The sequence below is a fragment of the Hevea brasiliensis genome, chromosome 15 (assembly GCF_030052815.1).
Source record: "Hevea brasiliensis isolate MT/VB/25A 57/8 chromosome 15, ASM3005281v1, whole genome shotgun sequence".
NCBI classification, from domain to species: domain Eukaryota; kingdom Viridiplantae; phylum Streptophyta; class Magnoliopsida; order Malpighiales; family Euphorbiaceae; genus Hevea; species Hevea brasiliensis.
In genome coordinates this window covers 55033596-55049470 of record NC_079507.1, presented here as the reverse complement: position 1 = coordinate 55049470, position 15875 = coordinate 55033596, and the positions used below count along the sequence as shown (strand labels likewise).

Here is a 15875-nt window from a genome sequence, read left to right as displayed (position 1 = left end):
TTCAGTTTTCATGGTCGTCCGATGAAGAAGAGGTAGTCGGGCCAAGCACGCAAACCGAACCCCCTAGGGTCTCCGCTCTAGCTCGGGGGCGGATCATACCATCAAGGCGTGCACCTGTTTCAGGGAGGGAGACTCTCCCTATAGATGAGCTACCGTCGGTTCTTCGAGTATCCGATCTGCAATCGTTTAGCCAAGAATACAACATTCGGCCTGATTAAATGCAGCTAATCAAGTGCCACGGCGATCTTCGTGTCGATCACTCCTTTGAAGAGAATGACATGGTTATGGTGTACGAGGAACAGTTAAAGGCCGGTCTTCGGTTCCCTCTAGATGACTTCTATAAGGAGGTCCTAAAACTTCACCGAGCATGCATTTCTCAAATTCACCCTAACTCGTGGCGGATCTTGGTAGCCTTCCGAGGTCTATGCCGAGCTAAGGGAATCAGACCTACGGCTAAGGTGTTCACCGAACTGCACAGACTAACTCGCCGAAAGGATTACGAACACTGGTTCTTTCAGGCGAAGCCTCATTGTGGGCTCTTTTCCGATCTGCCCTCATCCCTTAAGAATTGGAAGAACCGTTTCTTCATTCTGAGGAGCAAAGATCCGAGCTGCTTTGAGGACTTCCCCCGTAGCTGGTGGTACCAGGGGCCTTTGCTTCCGAAGCATATTACCCCGAACCAGGAAGAAAGCTTAGTAGTGATGGATCTGAAGAGTCTGGCCGCCACTCAAAAGTATTCTTGTTTGGATGCGGTGACTGCTGAGTTGCATCATTGGACTATTCAACTGCTCACCGGCCAAGACCGCGAACTTCCGCTCCCTGACCTCGGCATTGGTATTTTCTATATCTCAGCTCTCAGGACCTTAGCGATCTCACTGACCTTTTCTTTGTGCAGGTATGGCGGGTGGTGAGGGTTCTAGGAAACGGAAGAAGGACAAAGAGATCTCCCGGAGAATAAAAGAGATGAAGCGTTCGGAAATGCTTGAACACACAGTCATGAATGCAGGAAGTACAAGGTGACCCGCCTAAACCTTCTGATATGCCGAGGCCTGTCCGATCTCCTCCTAGATTGGAAGAGCAACCTCCGGCTCTTCCAGTTGTTCCAAGCACAGAGAGGGGTCCTTCTCAATCTTCTGGGAGGACCTCTTCTCGTGGCGCTCAAAAGCTAATCGAGTCCCTGAAGAATAACCGGACTGTTCGGGAGAACCCCGGTTTTGCCCAAGTCTTGGGGTCTTCCATCTTTCTTCGGGAGGATCGGGACAGGCTATCCTCGAACAGCCTTGATGATATCTTGACTCAATCCATGAGCCTGAACGTGGAGTGCCTGGTGAATCAGACCATGGTTTGGGAAAAGGTTCAGCGTCTGGGTAAGGAGATCGGGAAGAAAAATCAGGAAGTGGCTTCCCTCCGATCCCAACTCTCATCCGCTCAAGATTATATATCTCAAGTTGAGGGGCGGGCGAAGTTTTATGAGGACAGGGTGGCCGAAGAATCTTGTTACGTGAAAGGAATCGGGTTCTCGGAGAAGTCCAGGCGCTACAGGCCAACGAAGCTGCTCAGGTCGCCCAACTCATCGAAGAGCTTAAAGAGAAAGACGGGGAGCTTAAGGAGAAAGATGAAGAGATGGTGACGGGAATAGCCGGGGCCTATGTGAATGCTCACAAGGACCTCTTGGCCGAACTCCAGAAGCGTTACCCAGGGGAGGACTTCTCTTGGATGGCCGAGCTGGCTCCTGAGGGCGACGATGAGGACAGTGAGGAGGAAGCCGAGGGTGGGAGAGAGAGTGAGCAAAATGTAAATCAGGCTGGGGGTGACCCTCCAGCTGAATAGCTTGTACAAAAAATGAAATGAAATGGGCTCTCTTTTGTTCAATGAATGGATGTGATTGGAAAATCTCTGAATTGCCTTAGTATTTGATTGTATGAGCATAGCGAAACAAGAACTAAATGCAATTATTAATCTAAGTATAAGAGATCGGAAAGCACAATAAGCATGAGATCGGTGGGGAAGAAATGCTGAATGGGACTTGATTAAAATTGAAAATTTAACTAACACTTAAGATTGGAATCCTTTTTAAACCGAACCAAAACCTTAACTCTTAAACTTTCGAATGGGAGATCGGCAATAAAACTGGTAGGAAAAGATCTAGTGCCAGTTCATTTATCAGGAATATACTTGACGGGCCCTGAGTTTCGACAATGGGTTTGAGAGATCGATGAGCGATAGACTGGTAAAGCTTTGACTGATGCGAGAACTTAACAATTTGATTTAATTCTTTGTGGGGAGAGATCAGAATTGTGACAGCCTATCAAAGAGGGATCGGAAATGTGATTAGCTGTTCGAAGGAGACTTAGTACCGGGGATCGGTTTCAAAGTTTTATTGATTTTGGGGATCGGTTTCAAAGTTTTATTGATTTTGGGGATCGGCCAAAATATGGTGTCGACAATTACTATACCACCACAAACGATGTCTTCAATTATTTGGGTAAGAGCCCTCTCACCAATGGACAAGAATTCCTTCTCTTGAATTTTATATCTTTTTTTCACCTTGGGCTGAAGCGTCTTTCCTTCCACGAGATCTGCAATAAGCAAGAGCCACTCATCAATGATTAAGGTCAAATCCTCAACAATTGGTAAAGCCCTTCTTTGTAATGGGTGATAGCCTCACTCCATGAGCTGAAGCCACTCTCTTCGATGAGTGAAGCCTCCCTCTATAAGCAAAACCACTCTCCGTAGGCAAAGCCTTTCTCTATGGGCAAAGTCACTCTCCATGGACAAAGCATAATAACCTTTTTACTATTTTTCTATTTATAATGTTAATTCCTCAATCATAATCTAACTAAGAGTCCCACTCAATTTAGGAATAACATTAAAATAAGAGTTATACTCTATATAAGAAATATACCTCTATCCTATTAAAAAATATTTCTCTTACTCATATTAGGAAAAAGTCTCTCTAAATTCCACTAGAATTTTAAGTCACAAATCTAACACATATATTCTCAAGACCTTCATATATGTAGGGTGAGGTAGGGACAACTCTGACCTATCTAAAAAAGTTGAATAGCTAATTATGGAGGAGCACTTCTTTAGGAGGAAAATCCTTATTCCTTTTGGAGGATTGATGTTTATTTTATTATGATAGTGGATGTCAAATAAGCTTTGAAGCATGATAAAATGCTATCTTTAAGTTATTAATTACTCTCACTAGATTGCTGTAAGGTTATGATAATTTATCTCTAAAATACAACAAAGTCAAAAATCTATAGACAACTACTTCTGAATATTTCACTTAAGAACTTATTATGAACTGGATTTAGAGAGACAATAAGAAAATAAGAAGAAGTGTGTATGAATTAAATAACTCATCCATATTTATAAACAATAAAAAAATCATGACACTTTTCTAGACAGACACATCTATCTATTTCCAACAAACACGATTATTTGTTTTAAATTCCAATATCTTCTAACATATGTGACTGTTTGTGTGTAATAGATATGTGTATTTGTTAAAACACATCTATGATGGCACATTTTTAAACAGTTATGACTATTTGTATATAATAAATATGTCATTTATAACAAACACAATAATTTATTTAATAAATACATCTATTAATAATTTATTTATAATAATTAAAATAAAATAATTATTTTATTTCACACACATACGTACTAAGTGTTATTATCAAATAATATATATTTATTTAAATATATATAATTCTATATATTTCATTTTTTTTTCATTTTTTTTCTCGTTATTATTTAACATACAAACAATTTATAACATGTTTTTTAAACAATTTATTCAAGAATCACCGACGAGGTCGATAAGGCACCGAACCTGTTGCCACTATTGCTATTTTCAGTTGGATACCACGTGGAGACTACATAGGTAAGAGTTCCAAGGTTTGTTAAGAGCGATTGCCTGGGGAGAAGGAACTTGCAAATCGAAAGAGAAAAGTAAGAGAAATGAACAAAGGAAATGAAGAGCAGTTTCATGTAGAGGCTGAGTTGTGGCTGTAGGATATGATGTGAATATAGGATTGGAGGCATGTGAGTGGCTTGCAAGAAAATGGCGAGTCTCCTTTCCTTCTACTCTCATTTGCTGAGCAATTAAGCTAGAGAGTGGAGAAGATAGTTTCTTCCTTATTTGGGTATGGGAAAAGATAGTGAGAGAGTATCACATGCATTGTTTTTTTTATTTTATTTTTTTAAGGCCATATCATATTTTTTTACTTTTCAATCACTTAATAGAGTGTCCCTTTATGCATATTATTGACTAGGATAAAAAAGATTTAATAATACTAAAAATTAAAAATTAAAGTATGTAATAAAAGGTTTTAAAAGTTTGAAGTATTATAAAAAAATTTTAATAAAATTTAAGAGTAATTTTAAATATTTAGCCTTTTTTTCTTTTAATTTATCATGCAAATGAAAATTAATAATTATAATTATTTTTGTACATTTTTAATACATGTTGATAATTAATATATTCTAATAAATATGAAATGATAGTATTTTAACTATTTAATATCAATAATTTTATCAAATAAACACCTATCCTTGGTCTTTTTTATTCAGAGGCTATTGTGCCAGTTCAGGAAAGTTCATGTTGGACATATTTTTAGAGAAGCAAATTTCTCAATATAGATATAATGTTTTTATTATAATAATTAATTATAATAAAATTTATATAAAATTTATCATACTTAATAATTATAATAAAATTACCATATATATCAATTTTATTATATAATTTTTTCTTCGTTTACCTGGATACTCATGCTCTCTGTTATCCTTTCGATGGGATTCCATCTTGGCTGCTTTTTAATAGAGTTAACAGTGATGCACATTCGACAGTTTAGTTTTTTTTTTTTTTTTAATTGTTTTCTTCTCTTGTTTTAAATAAATATTAATTAACAATTAATGATAATTTTAATTTATAATTTTTATTAATTTAAATACAAATTAATAAAAATATTTCAAAATTTTATTTATTTATTTTTAAAAATAAGTTCATGTTCACATTATTAAAAAAAAATAAAGTAAAATTATGGATTTAAAGGTGGGCCCCAAGCAGAGGACAAGTCCAAAATGACTGCCACTTGAGGGTTTTACTCTTTTTTAGGGCTTTCCAGTTTCAAACACTCCTAATTTCATTTCAATTCCCAATTCTTTTTTCTAGGGCTTGCTTTTCTTCTTCTTCTTCTTCTTCTTCTTCCAAGCTCTCTTCTTTACCATTTCTGTAAACATCGTTTAAATCTGCAAGCCATGGACCCGCAAGAGCAGGACGCAATTGCTGGTGGAGAAACCGACCACAACGGATATGAGATTAAGTCTCAATCTCACACTGGAGACGGAGCTAGTCCTGGGTACGTTTGCTTCTGTTTCTTTCCATGCAAAATCTAAGAGAAGGATATGCTTGTTTACTCTAATTCTTTTACGTTGTAGTAGAAGCTCTTTTGTTATTGGGGAAATTAGACATTAAAGAAAGAAAAGTTGATTTTTTTTTCTCTTTTGTACCGGTAATTTCGTGGAACGAAAGGTGGAATTTGATTTCTTATCGGTAATTTTAGTATTGGTGATTGGTTTCCATATTGTTGCCTGCATATCATGCTACACTTTTCTTCGTGCTTCAATAGATTTACGCATGGCTAGTAATGTTCTAATGCACCCATTAACTTTAGAGAATTTTTATTTGTACATAGTAAAAGTTATTATACTTGGTTCTTTGCGTTTTTCTTTTCATGTTATATGATGTTTTGAGAAACTTCAACTTAGATGTCTAATTGATTGCTTTGTTTGATTTTACTACAGAAAAATTTTCATTGGAGGTTTAGCCAGGGAGACTACTTCTGGTTAGTTTGTCTTGTGTTAAGTAACTAGTGGCACCAGTTTCATTTCAGAACTATTTGTGGTTTTTTAATATTTTTTTGTTCTATGTTTCTTTGTGCAGCTCAATTTGTCAAGCACTTTGGTAAATATGGTGAAATTACTGATTCTGTTATAATGAAGGACCGGAAGACTGGACAACCTCGTGGTTTTGGGTTTGTGACCTATGCAGATCCCTCAGTTGTTGATCAAGTTATACAGGACACACATATTATTAATGGGAAACAAGTAGGGTGGAGTTTGATTTCAATGTTGGATTAAACCTTTGATTTTTCTTTTCGTAAAACTGACTAACTTTATCTTCATTTCTTTGTGTGGATAATTGATTTTTGTTTTGGTCTTTGAATTACATAGGTGGAAATCAAGCGAACGATACCAAAGGGAGCTATTGGATCTAAGGATTTCAAGACCAAAAAGATTTTTGTTGGTGGAATTCCAACAGCTGTGACTGAAGGTAATTTATCATTTATGCAGTTCTATTTTTCTGGCCACCACTAAAGTGCTAGTTATTTGATAAATGGGCATGGATCTATGGACAGATGAGTTCAAAGAATTCTTTATGCAATATGGTGAGGTCATTGAACACCAGATCATGCGGGACCACTCTACCAACCGCTCCCGTGGCTTTGGATTTATTACATTTGACTCGGAGGAGACAGTGGATGATCTTTTGGCCAAAGGGAATAAGCTTGAGTTAGCTGGAACTCAGGTCAGCCAATAGCAACAACAGTTTGTTCTTCCTTTTCCTTAGGTTCTTTAAGATAATATTTATGTCGTTACAGCTGCCCTTCTTACTCTAGGTTCTTGAAGATAGTAGTTATATCTAGATAATATTTGGTTGTTGATGCTCCTTTTCTTGTTCCAACAATGTGACTGGAATTATTACAAGACCTCAACTCAATCCATTATAGTTGACATTACAATTAGCTTTTATAGTTTTGCATGAGAATGCATTGTTGGAGAAACCAAGCTGTTTCCATAGAACCCAAAAAAAGAAATTTCTACTCGGAGGCAAACAACTCTCTGAAGTGAATTCATGTAAAATTTATGATTTAAATAGAACTCTAAAAGAACTAGAAAAAAAAAAATTCTATAATTTCTTTAATAAACTCTATATTAAAACTGAACTATAATCCTAAGCTTCTTGAGTATTTGACTATGAATTTTCTTGAATTCCTTGGCTGCATCAAATGGCTAGCTGTGTTTGATGTTTAGATACTTAAAAATACTTGTGGTCACTGAACTTTGTACTCGTTTCAATTTAGTCTTCATCAAACTTCAAGTAGTCTCCCAAAAAAAGAAATTTCTACTCGGAGGCAAACAACTCTCTGAAGTGAATTCATGTAAAATTTATGATTTAAATAGAACTCTAAAAGAACTAGAAAAAAAAAAAAATTCTATAATTTCCCTAATAAACTCTATATTAAAACTGAACTATAATCCTAAGCTTCTTGAGTATTTGACTATGAATTTTCTTGAATTCCTTGGCTGCATCAAATGGCTAGCTGTGTTTGATGTTTAGATACTTAAAAATACTTGTGGTCACTGAACTTTGTACTCGTTTCAATTTAGTCTTCATCAAACTTCAAGTAGTCTCCCACATATAAAAAAAAAAAGCCTTCAATTTAGCATCATTTGAACCAATATCACCAAAATCTGGTGAAAAGCTCACTGGAAAACTGATGTGGCTCTCTCCCTTTCTTTTGGTGTCCTGATGAACATCTAGGAACCACACAAAGACCAATTTTTGACTTATCCTCTTCAATTTTATCTCCTTTTTCTCTCAAATTTGGCAAATTAACTTTTAAGTGAATCTTTCAGTGGATTCTGTTTGCTTTGATTCAATTGATTGAGACTGAAATAAGGTTTATTGAACAAATTGATACAAATTAAAAATTTGTGTCCATAACCAAAAATGGAGACTAAATGATGATTGTGTTTTACCCTGTTAATACTAGCATATATTTGTGTAGTCAACATTAATGATGCCCTACATTTTAACCTTGAAAATCAAGCGATTTTATTTTATCTTTAGCATGCGTAATGGACATTTATGCCAACTATAAGGAAGACGCTTGTGTGCCTAATCAAGTTGCTGGTGATCCCCTTTTCAAAGATGGTTTATAAGCTATAATATTATTGAGAGTTTTATAATCTTTCTTATGCTTATTGTCCAGCTGGCTTGTTTTCTATGTGCTGTGAAGATGTAATAGGCCCTTGTGTAGATTGCTAGGTCAATCAGGAGAAAAGAAAAACTGATTAAATCAATTTCATTTGTTGTCTAAAAGTAATTTTTGTTGTAGAATAAAATGATTGGTATGCATTATATTTTCTGTTTACCAACATCTTTCTTCCTTTTGTAGGTGGAGATTAAGAAGGCAGAGCCAAAGAAGCCCAATGCTGCACCACCCCCTTCTAAGCGTTATAATGATTCCAGGCCTGCATTTGGTGGTGGATTTGGTGATGCATATGATGGATATGGAGGCAGTGGCTTTGGTAGTGGTGGTGGTGGTGGTGCTGCTTATAGGTCTGGTGGAGTCTATGGAGGTAGAGCTAGCACTTATGGTGAATATAATGGGGGTGAATTTGGTGGATATGGTGGATATGGGGGTGGTGGCATTGGAGCTTATAGAGGGGAGCCCTCCTATGGATATTCCGGTCGTTATGGAGGAGGCTTTAGCAGGGGTTATGATTTACGAGGTGGTTACGGTGGCCTTGGTGAGGGTTATGGTGGATATGGTAGTGGCAGTGGCAGTGGCAGTGGCAGTGGTGGCGGATATGGCAGTGGCGGTGGTGGTGGATATGGCAGTGGTGGTGGATATGGAGGTGGATATGACACTGGCCTCGGGGGTGGGTATGGAGGTAGCAGTGGAGGTTCCTTTTATGGAAGTAGAGGGGGATATGGTGGTGCGGGTAGTGGTAGATACCACCCTTATGGGAGGTAGAAGGCTCTTGTGGAAAGATTTTTGGGATTGAAGTGCAACGGCCAAGTGAAGTTGTTGTCACAACTGTAATGTTTGAGCTAGTTGTCAAATTCTGTAGCTTGTGCTCTTAGGTCTTTTTAGTTTGGCAAGTTGGTGCCTGGGATTTTTTCACTGAATGTTCAATCATCTAGGCGATCTTTTTTAATTTTTTAAATTTGAATAGCACCCATGAATTACAAATTGTGGAGATGTACCCTCACTCTGATTCTTAACGGACACCTGGAAATACAGATTGAGAATTGGTATTTACCCATTTTTATTCTCATTTTCTTGTCTTGTTAATTGGTAGAGCTATTGTAGAGCAACCCCATTTCACAACTACCATGTGTGTATATACATTTCAGGGTTATGGATAATTCATTGCATTAAAAAGTTCATACTAAGATCCAAAAATGGGTATTTGCTGGATTAAAAATTTAAACCACCGACTTAAAAGCTGGCCAATTATTTTGGTTCATTTAAACCTCTAATAGTAAATAAAAGAACCAAAAAGTCTAAAAATGGTTTAAAATAGGTCAATTAAACCTAAAACTTGATACGTGCATGGCACATGATGGGATGACTTAACTGGCTGCTTCTTTCAGTTTCTGGAGATGAATCTCTCGCACGCTCACCATCACCTTTTCGATGCTTCTCTCTTTTTCTATAGTTCACACGCTAACTCATTATCACTCTCTATGCTTCTCTCTCCTTCCCTAGTTCTATAAGAGTCTTTGAAAACATTTAAGGGCGATTACATCTTCTTCTTCAAATCAATAGTCACTAAGATTATTGATATTGCAAATAGCCTCAGGAAAGACCCATTGAGGTCAGCAATCTTCAAATTTCATCTCGGAGTATGGGTTGCAGCGTGGTGACTCAAAAGCATTTTCCCTTCATTGAAGGTAATTTTCTATTTAGTCGCAACATGTTGGGATATATATTTTTTCTGTTTTGCTATTGTATATTGTTCAGCAAAATAGACCAAGTTGATTCATGGATATATTTTTATTCCTATATATCTAATCAATCTATACACTAAATACCAAAATTTCAAATTCAATTAGAATAGTAACAGTTCGTGTCAGCATCATTGCAAAATCTGCCTACTTCCTTATGAACTTGTTATCCTCAATTGCGATCATGAATGGCATTATATTCACATGCTTATAAATATCTTAAAGGATTCCAAAAACACAAAAAAAAATAAAAAATCATCAAATGGACTCAATTGTTGACTTAAGGGGAGTCACTTGACAGTTGCAAAGGGGAGTTCATTTCAAACGACTAATAATTTTATCTTGTTTTTTGTCTCCTCATCTTCTGAATTGCATTTGGCAGAACTAAACCATCATTTGTTTGAAGTTATGCTTGCTTCACTTGACACTGCATTTCTGTTATTTGATGTTCACATTGCTTAGGTTGTACTTCCAATTTGTTGTTCAACTTTCTAGAGGATAATATTTAATGAAATTGCTTTGACAAGGATTGTAATGTTGATGGAGAAGCTAGCTATGGATGAATGTTTGCTTCCATGTCTGATATTTCTGCTTGGCTTTTTTCGGAAACATCTTGAGTGATTCTGGGTCTTGTAAGCATGGAATATCTAATGATAAGGTAGCTAGCATAGATGAGGACGATGAGGAAGAAACAAACAATGAAAGGGTCCTTGTTTCAAAGGTTTACACATTTGCATCCAGTGGCAGCAATTTTAATAGTGAAAGGCCTTGTTAATGGAAATTAAACACTGTTAATATTTTTTTTTTTTCATTTTTTCACTTTTAGGGATTTAAATAGACCAAAATAATTGACCAAAGTTTAAATAACTCTTAAATCAATTCACGAGATTTTTATAAAAAAAAAAAAAAAAACCCACTTGTGCTTACTTTAATCTCTTCATTTGTTTATGGTTGTCCTCATTATTATTCATGATATTATCCACTTAGAATTTTCTAAAAGCAAAGAATTTTTTAGTTATTCGTCATAAATTATTAGTAATAATTTTTTTTATTTAATATTTAAAAAAATAAAAAAAGAAAACATTTATCTTGTCACTTGTTTAATTTAATTTCAATTAAAATCCTAAACTCAAGATTTTAGAAATTTCATTTATATCATTAATCTAAAAACTAGAGCTGATTGATATTTCTCGTCACTTTAATAAGCAACAATAATAAGATATTTTTTTTTTTTAGTTTTCCAAAATTAAGAATTTTTTTTTCCTTTTTTTTTCTTCGGTTAAAAATGTAGGAAGAAAAGATCTGATTTTTTTCTGGCTTTCATTCGCTCTCACACACACAAAGACGAAGAGAAAGAGAGAGAGAGAATGGCAATGGGTTCATGGAATATTGGAACATGTAAGAAGGTGCGAGATTCAACAATTCCCAGAGGTTTTCTTTACAGTTTTGTATTCCTATCCCAAATATTCTCACTTTAAAAGTTTCATTTTCTCTTTCTTTTAATCTGATATTAAACTATAATTTTGCAGACACCAGTTCTTCATCTATCTTGCAGAAAGAAGGAAAGAGAAAGAGATCATATCCACCCTTATAAAGTCATAGAAATTACCCCTCCCCCCAAGAATCTTGGAATCCGCTGCTTTCCCCCCGTAAGTCTTTATTCTATCTGCTGTTGACAATCAATTTAGTGTCTTTTGTTTATTTTAATTAATGTGTCCTAAAGCTTATTTGATTTTGTTTTTAGCTTTTAATTTTATGTGTAGTCATGGAATTCTAAATTTTAGCTGGTTTTTTCATGATTGAGCATCTTTGCATTATAGTGCCTCTGAATTAGAAGAAACCCATTTAGAGGGAAATGGGAATACGTGAAGTGAGCAAGTGTTGCTGTGATCATTTGCTCATCTTTTGCGTGGATGCATCTGGTGTATGTCATATGCTTTTGATTTATGTTTATATCTCATTTTATCTGTCATAATGTAATGGGGTAACTGAGACAAATGAAACAAATTAAAAGGTTCAAGCGCAAATTAATGATTGCTTCAGCACTGTGTAAATAAGTGGGATATAAATGCTTGGTTAAGTAGAATCCATGATTGCTATAAAAGCAGGCAGACTATGGTTCAGGGTAGAATGTTTAGTTAAATTAACTATGTGAAGAAAAAAGAGGTTCAAGATTTACTGCAGGCATATAGCTTAACCAGTTAAAGAAATGTGAACTATGGACTTGGTTCAAGTAACTTAATAGTTTAGAGGCGGCTAGAACTTCTATGCAGTAGTGCTATATGAAAGCTCAGCAGGTCTCCCAAGAAAACGGATGCTATGCAAACAAATGGACAGATAGCTGGCATTGCCATCATTGCATCCATCTTCATGTTGTGTGCCATTTGTTTATCAAAGAACTAAACACCCTCTTTATTTATTAGGTACCTTCTTCTTCACAAAGGTAGTTTTCTTTCTTTTTTTTTTTTTTTTTGGCTTCGTAAAAACAGAGATGTAAGTTACTGAGAAGAAATATCATGCAAGGTAAGTTCATGCCAGTGGTGAAAGGGGGGGTGGGGGCTGTTTCAATCCAAGTGCAACAATTAAACACCATAATCCCAGAATGTTCCAACACCTGAGCTACATTATTACAACTTTTCACAAAATATACTTTCTCAACCCTAACTTTCTATTTAGTTTCACGAATATCAGACAGGGAAGCTTGCAATTCATTGTCATCTAAATTGTTATTGATGGTTTGAACCATAACCTGGCACTGGCAGTTGGATTCCACTATCACTCATAAAAAACAAGGCTCTGAAGTAACATTCAGACCACCCTCAATGTTTGTGCATCTATTTGAACAGCTCAAAAGTCAAGCCTCTTGATGATCATGGAGTCTCAACAAGCTTTAGTTATTATTTGGGTTGGATGCCAACGTTTTTTTTTTTTTTTTTGAAGACAATGCCATTTCTCGCTTTCCAAATGCACCAAAGAAGAAAAATCCCCAGTCTGCAAAATTGATCATTTTCACTCAGTAATTTAGATCTTCCAAAAGTAGCAAACTAAGTGTACCAGGAGGCATGCTACTCATGAAATTGGAAAGAAGGGAATGACTTTAGACTATTTTGGCTAAAGTACTGGCTATAATTTTTTTGATTAAACCACATTATGGACAAGATATGTCAATTGTCATAACCTTTTTGGCAAAGTCTTTCACGCACAGGCAGGCTGGAGAGCGCTTCCGGAAAGGAAAAATGGTTGGAGATAGTCGATTGTTGGAGAGAGGTACTTGTGTTCATCCTAGGGCCTCACTTGTTTCCACTTCTATAGGTACACTGCTCAAATTTCTGTTCTTGATATACTCTAAGAAAGTTCCTCGTACTGCAGTCATAATTGCACTTTGAAGGCTAAGGTAATGGCATTCCTTTTACAGAACAAGAGTGAGAGAACTTAAACTGAAGTGTGAATGACACTAACTGTGAAGAAAGCAACCGTAAAAAGAAAGTTGGAGGCTGCAAAAAATAGAAAAATTCCAACTCCAACATACTATTTAGGTACCTGTTTGAGAATATAAGACCTACTTAAAAGGTAAAGGAAAAATAGTTGGAAAAAAAGATTAGGATATATGTTCTTTCTGTCCAGGATTCCACAGCTGGGGGCATCCCAAATAGATTCCTGTAATTGAAGACATTACAACTTGATAGATTAGGGTTGGGAAATGTTTGAAGACATTGTTGTTTGCAGATCATATTATAGTTTGAAGATATGGGTTCTGCAATTATTAAATATATATTGGTTTGTCCTTTGCTGATTTTAGGTGCTGGTTTTCAATGATTTTGGATTACAGAATGAAATGTAGACCCTTCTCTTGTATTCTATGCTTGCCACAAACAAAAACCTTGGACGATCCAACTGTCATCTTGTTTGTGTTATTTTGTTCATTCATTCAAAGGGCTAGGTAGGCCCAACATGTTTAAATTGGAAAAAAAAAATGCATCATTACTATTATTATTTTTCTCATGTTTTGCTCCTGTTGTTTCTTGTGTAGCAGAACTTGCAATGTGGGGAGAGTGTGACGATTGAAGGGCAAGCATATACCATTGCAGCAGTCACTCATCGGTACCAGCTCCGCAAGGGGAAGTATGAATCCAGTGAGAAGAGGCTTGATGTTTTGTCCACGGGAAGATACATCTTGAACTTATATTTAGAAAATTTGCTAGAACAATCTTAACATTTACACCTAATGCCTTGATCATGTTCTAGCCACTTAATAGTCTCTGTTTTTTAAAATTCAAGTGCTAATCTGGTTCTTGTAGAGAAGAGAGCAACAAAAATAGCTCTGAGTCAGTAGTTCTGTGGGGGCTGAACTTTATGTACTATCATTGCTAACTGTTGATGATTACCATTTTGTTTATATAACTCTTTTCTGAATTTTAGGGAAACAGCAAGAAGTAAAGCTATGTTTAATCTTGACAAAAAATTTAATTGCATTACGGCCTATAAACGTAAGTGTAAGAGTTGAATTTAATCTTGACAAGGTGCATATTTATTTTGTGAGAACTGAGGAGAGGCACTGTATTGAGGAAGATCAATGCCTGGATGTGAGTGATAAAATCTACATTATCACCTGTGCCCCAAAGAGAATGATATGGTACATACATTGCACACTAAATATGATTGCTTCAAACATGCTTATGTGATTGGTAACATTGGTCCCACAACTTTGGGGACATTGTCTCAATACCCCACTTCATCATTACACGTGTCACAATCTAGACCCGCTAACATACCCTCATCCTCTTGACCCCACTAGAATCCTCCCTTTTCTATGATCAAACGGCAATCACTACCCACTAAATATCTCCTTAATATCACCGTTTGATCAGAATATCTTTTTAGGGTCAAGAGCGGTAGTTAGTAGGACCCTCTTGGGACTACTCAACCACCAATCCTACCATATGCCTACCGTCTTCCCTACAATCCCTATTGGGTCCCACCCAAACTTGTCCCTAGGCGGGTGGTGGAACCCGCCAGCGTGACAGATTGGTCCCACATGTCTGGATGGCCTGCAGCAAAATTAGGCATTAGTTTGGGGGCACCCATACGTAAAAGACTGTTTTGTCCTCAAGTGCAGTTAAGAAAAGTTGGGGTGGGGCCGTGGGTGTGTTAAGCCGTTAATGATTAGCCAGAGCGCTATTAGTTAGTTAAGTTTACTTAAGGCGCATCGTATTATCATGCGCCAGGGGCATGACAGCCGTCCACGTGCTTCTGTTTGGGAGTTCACGTGCGTGCATGTGAGGACTCCCTCCTTCATCTAACGAGGTTAATATTAATATTGGATTAGTTTTGCTTAAACCCATGTGATTTAGTAATAATATAGAAGTGTTGAACACAAAAAATTACCTGGAAATCTGAATCCTAAATGTTTTGCTATTGCCAATGCAAATGCATGGGAGGAATGACACAAAAAATAAATTTTATAAATATATTAATTAGAAAAAATTAAAAAATAATTTAAAATTAAATTTCATAAATTTTAATTATAAAAATATTAAAATAATAAAATAAATATTTTTAAATTATTTTTTTTAATAATATTTAAAATAATATTTTTATTAAAAAAACGATTTTAATCTTCAAAACTCAACGTAAAACAAATAGTTGCTCTTTGTTTTTATCCCCCTCTGGCAGAAAACAACTTTCTCTTAATCTGTAAATGTAAATCATAAAGTAATTTTAGTGCTCTAATCTTTGATAATAATATTGTTGCCAATTGATAATGAGTTTTGAGAAGTCTAACAATGATAACATTCCATCTAAAAGAATAGAATGATTACATTTAAATTCCTTTGTGTTAGCTTTTTCCTTTTGCAAACAAAATTTATTTCATTTTCCATTTTATTATTCTTTTGTAATTAAAAGATTACAAGTTGGAATTATTAAATTTTTTTTTTATTTCACAATATGATACAGAAGTCGACCCCAAAATTTTTGAATAAATACTTAGTTAAGTTGAACTGAGTTGTATACAGAAATTAATATTAAATTAGATATTACAAATTTTAATTATTTT

At 35.6% G+C, this 15875-nt stretch overlaps 2 protein-coding genes across 13 annotated transcripts; both read left to right on the top strand.

The window, feature by feature from the left end:
* The first annotated feature begins 5138 nt into the window (after positions 1 to 5138).
* Positions 5139 to 9147, top strand: LOC110641315 (heterogeneous nuclear ribonucleoprotein 1). Its single transcript, XM_021792979.2, has 6 exons — positions 5139 to 5378; positions 5824 to 5864; positions 5963 to 6126; positions 6253 to 6352; positions 6438 to 6607; positions 8262 to 9147. Exons 1-6 carry the CDS (start codon positions 5278 to 5280, stop codon positions 8841 to 8843), a joined length of 1158 nt encoding a protein of 385 aa, XP_021648671.2. The 5' UTR covers positions 5139 to 5277; the 3' UTR covers positions 8844 to 9147.
* A 95-nt stretch (positions 9148 to 9242) lies between these two features.
* Positions 9243 to 14221, top strand: LOC110641329 (uncharacterized). Of its 12 annotated transcripts, none has more exons than XM_058136095.1 (5): positions 9243 to 9766; positions 11112 to 11263; positions 11350 to 11469; positions 13012 to 13132; positions 13851 to 13982. In XM_058136095.1, the coding sequence occupies exons 1-5, from the start codon at positions 9721 to 9723 to the stop codon at positions 13883 to 13885; spliced, it is 474 nt and encodes a 157-aa protein (XP_057992078.1). In that variant the 5' UTR covers positions 9243 to 9720; the 3' UTR covers positions 13886 to 13982. The 12 variants fall into 12 exon arrangements, with proteins under 12 accessions (XP_057992078.1, XP_057992086.1, XP_057992080.1 ...); XM_058136103.1 differs by having other exon boundaries at positions 9254 to 9766; positions 13012 to 13087; positions 13854 to 13990; XM_058136097.1 differs by having other exon boundaries at positions 9259 to 9766; positions 13854 to 13991.
* The last annotated feature ends 1654 nt before the right edge of the window (positions 14222 to 15875 follow it).

Bases quoted from the DNA above. Each gene is read 5' to 3' on its own strand.
- LOC110641315 (XM_021792979.2), top strand. From the start codon at position 5,278: ATGGACCCGCAAGAGCAGGACGCAATTGCTGGTGGAGAAACCGACCAC. The intron at 5,379-5,823 runs GTACGTTTGCTT...ATTTTACTACAG, and splicing joins GGAGACGGAGCTAGTCCTGG to AAAAATTTTCATTGGAGGTT. The intron at 5,865-5,962 runs GTTAGTTTGTCT...TTCTTTGTGCAG, and splicing joins AGCCAGGGAGACTACTTCTG to CTCAATTTGTCAAGCACTTT.
- LOC110641329 (XM_021793011.2), top strand. From the start codon at position 9,721: ATGGGTTGCAGCGTGGTGACTCAAAAGCATTTTCCCTTCATTGAAG. The intron at 9,767-11,111 runs GTAATTTTCTAT...TTAAAAATGTAG, and splicing joins GCATTTTCCCTTCATTGAAG to GAAGAAAAGATCTGATTTTT. The intron at 11,470-13,850 runs GTAAGTCTTTAT...TTTCTTGTGTAG, and splicing joins GAATCCGCTGCTTTCCCCCC to CAGAACTTGCAATGTGGGGA.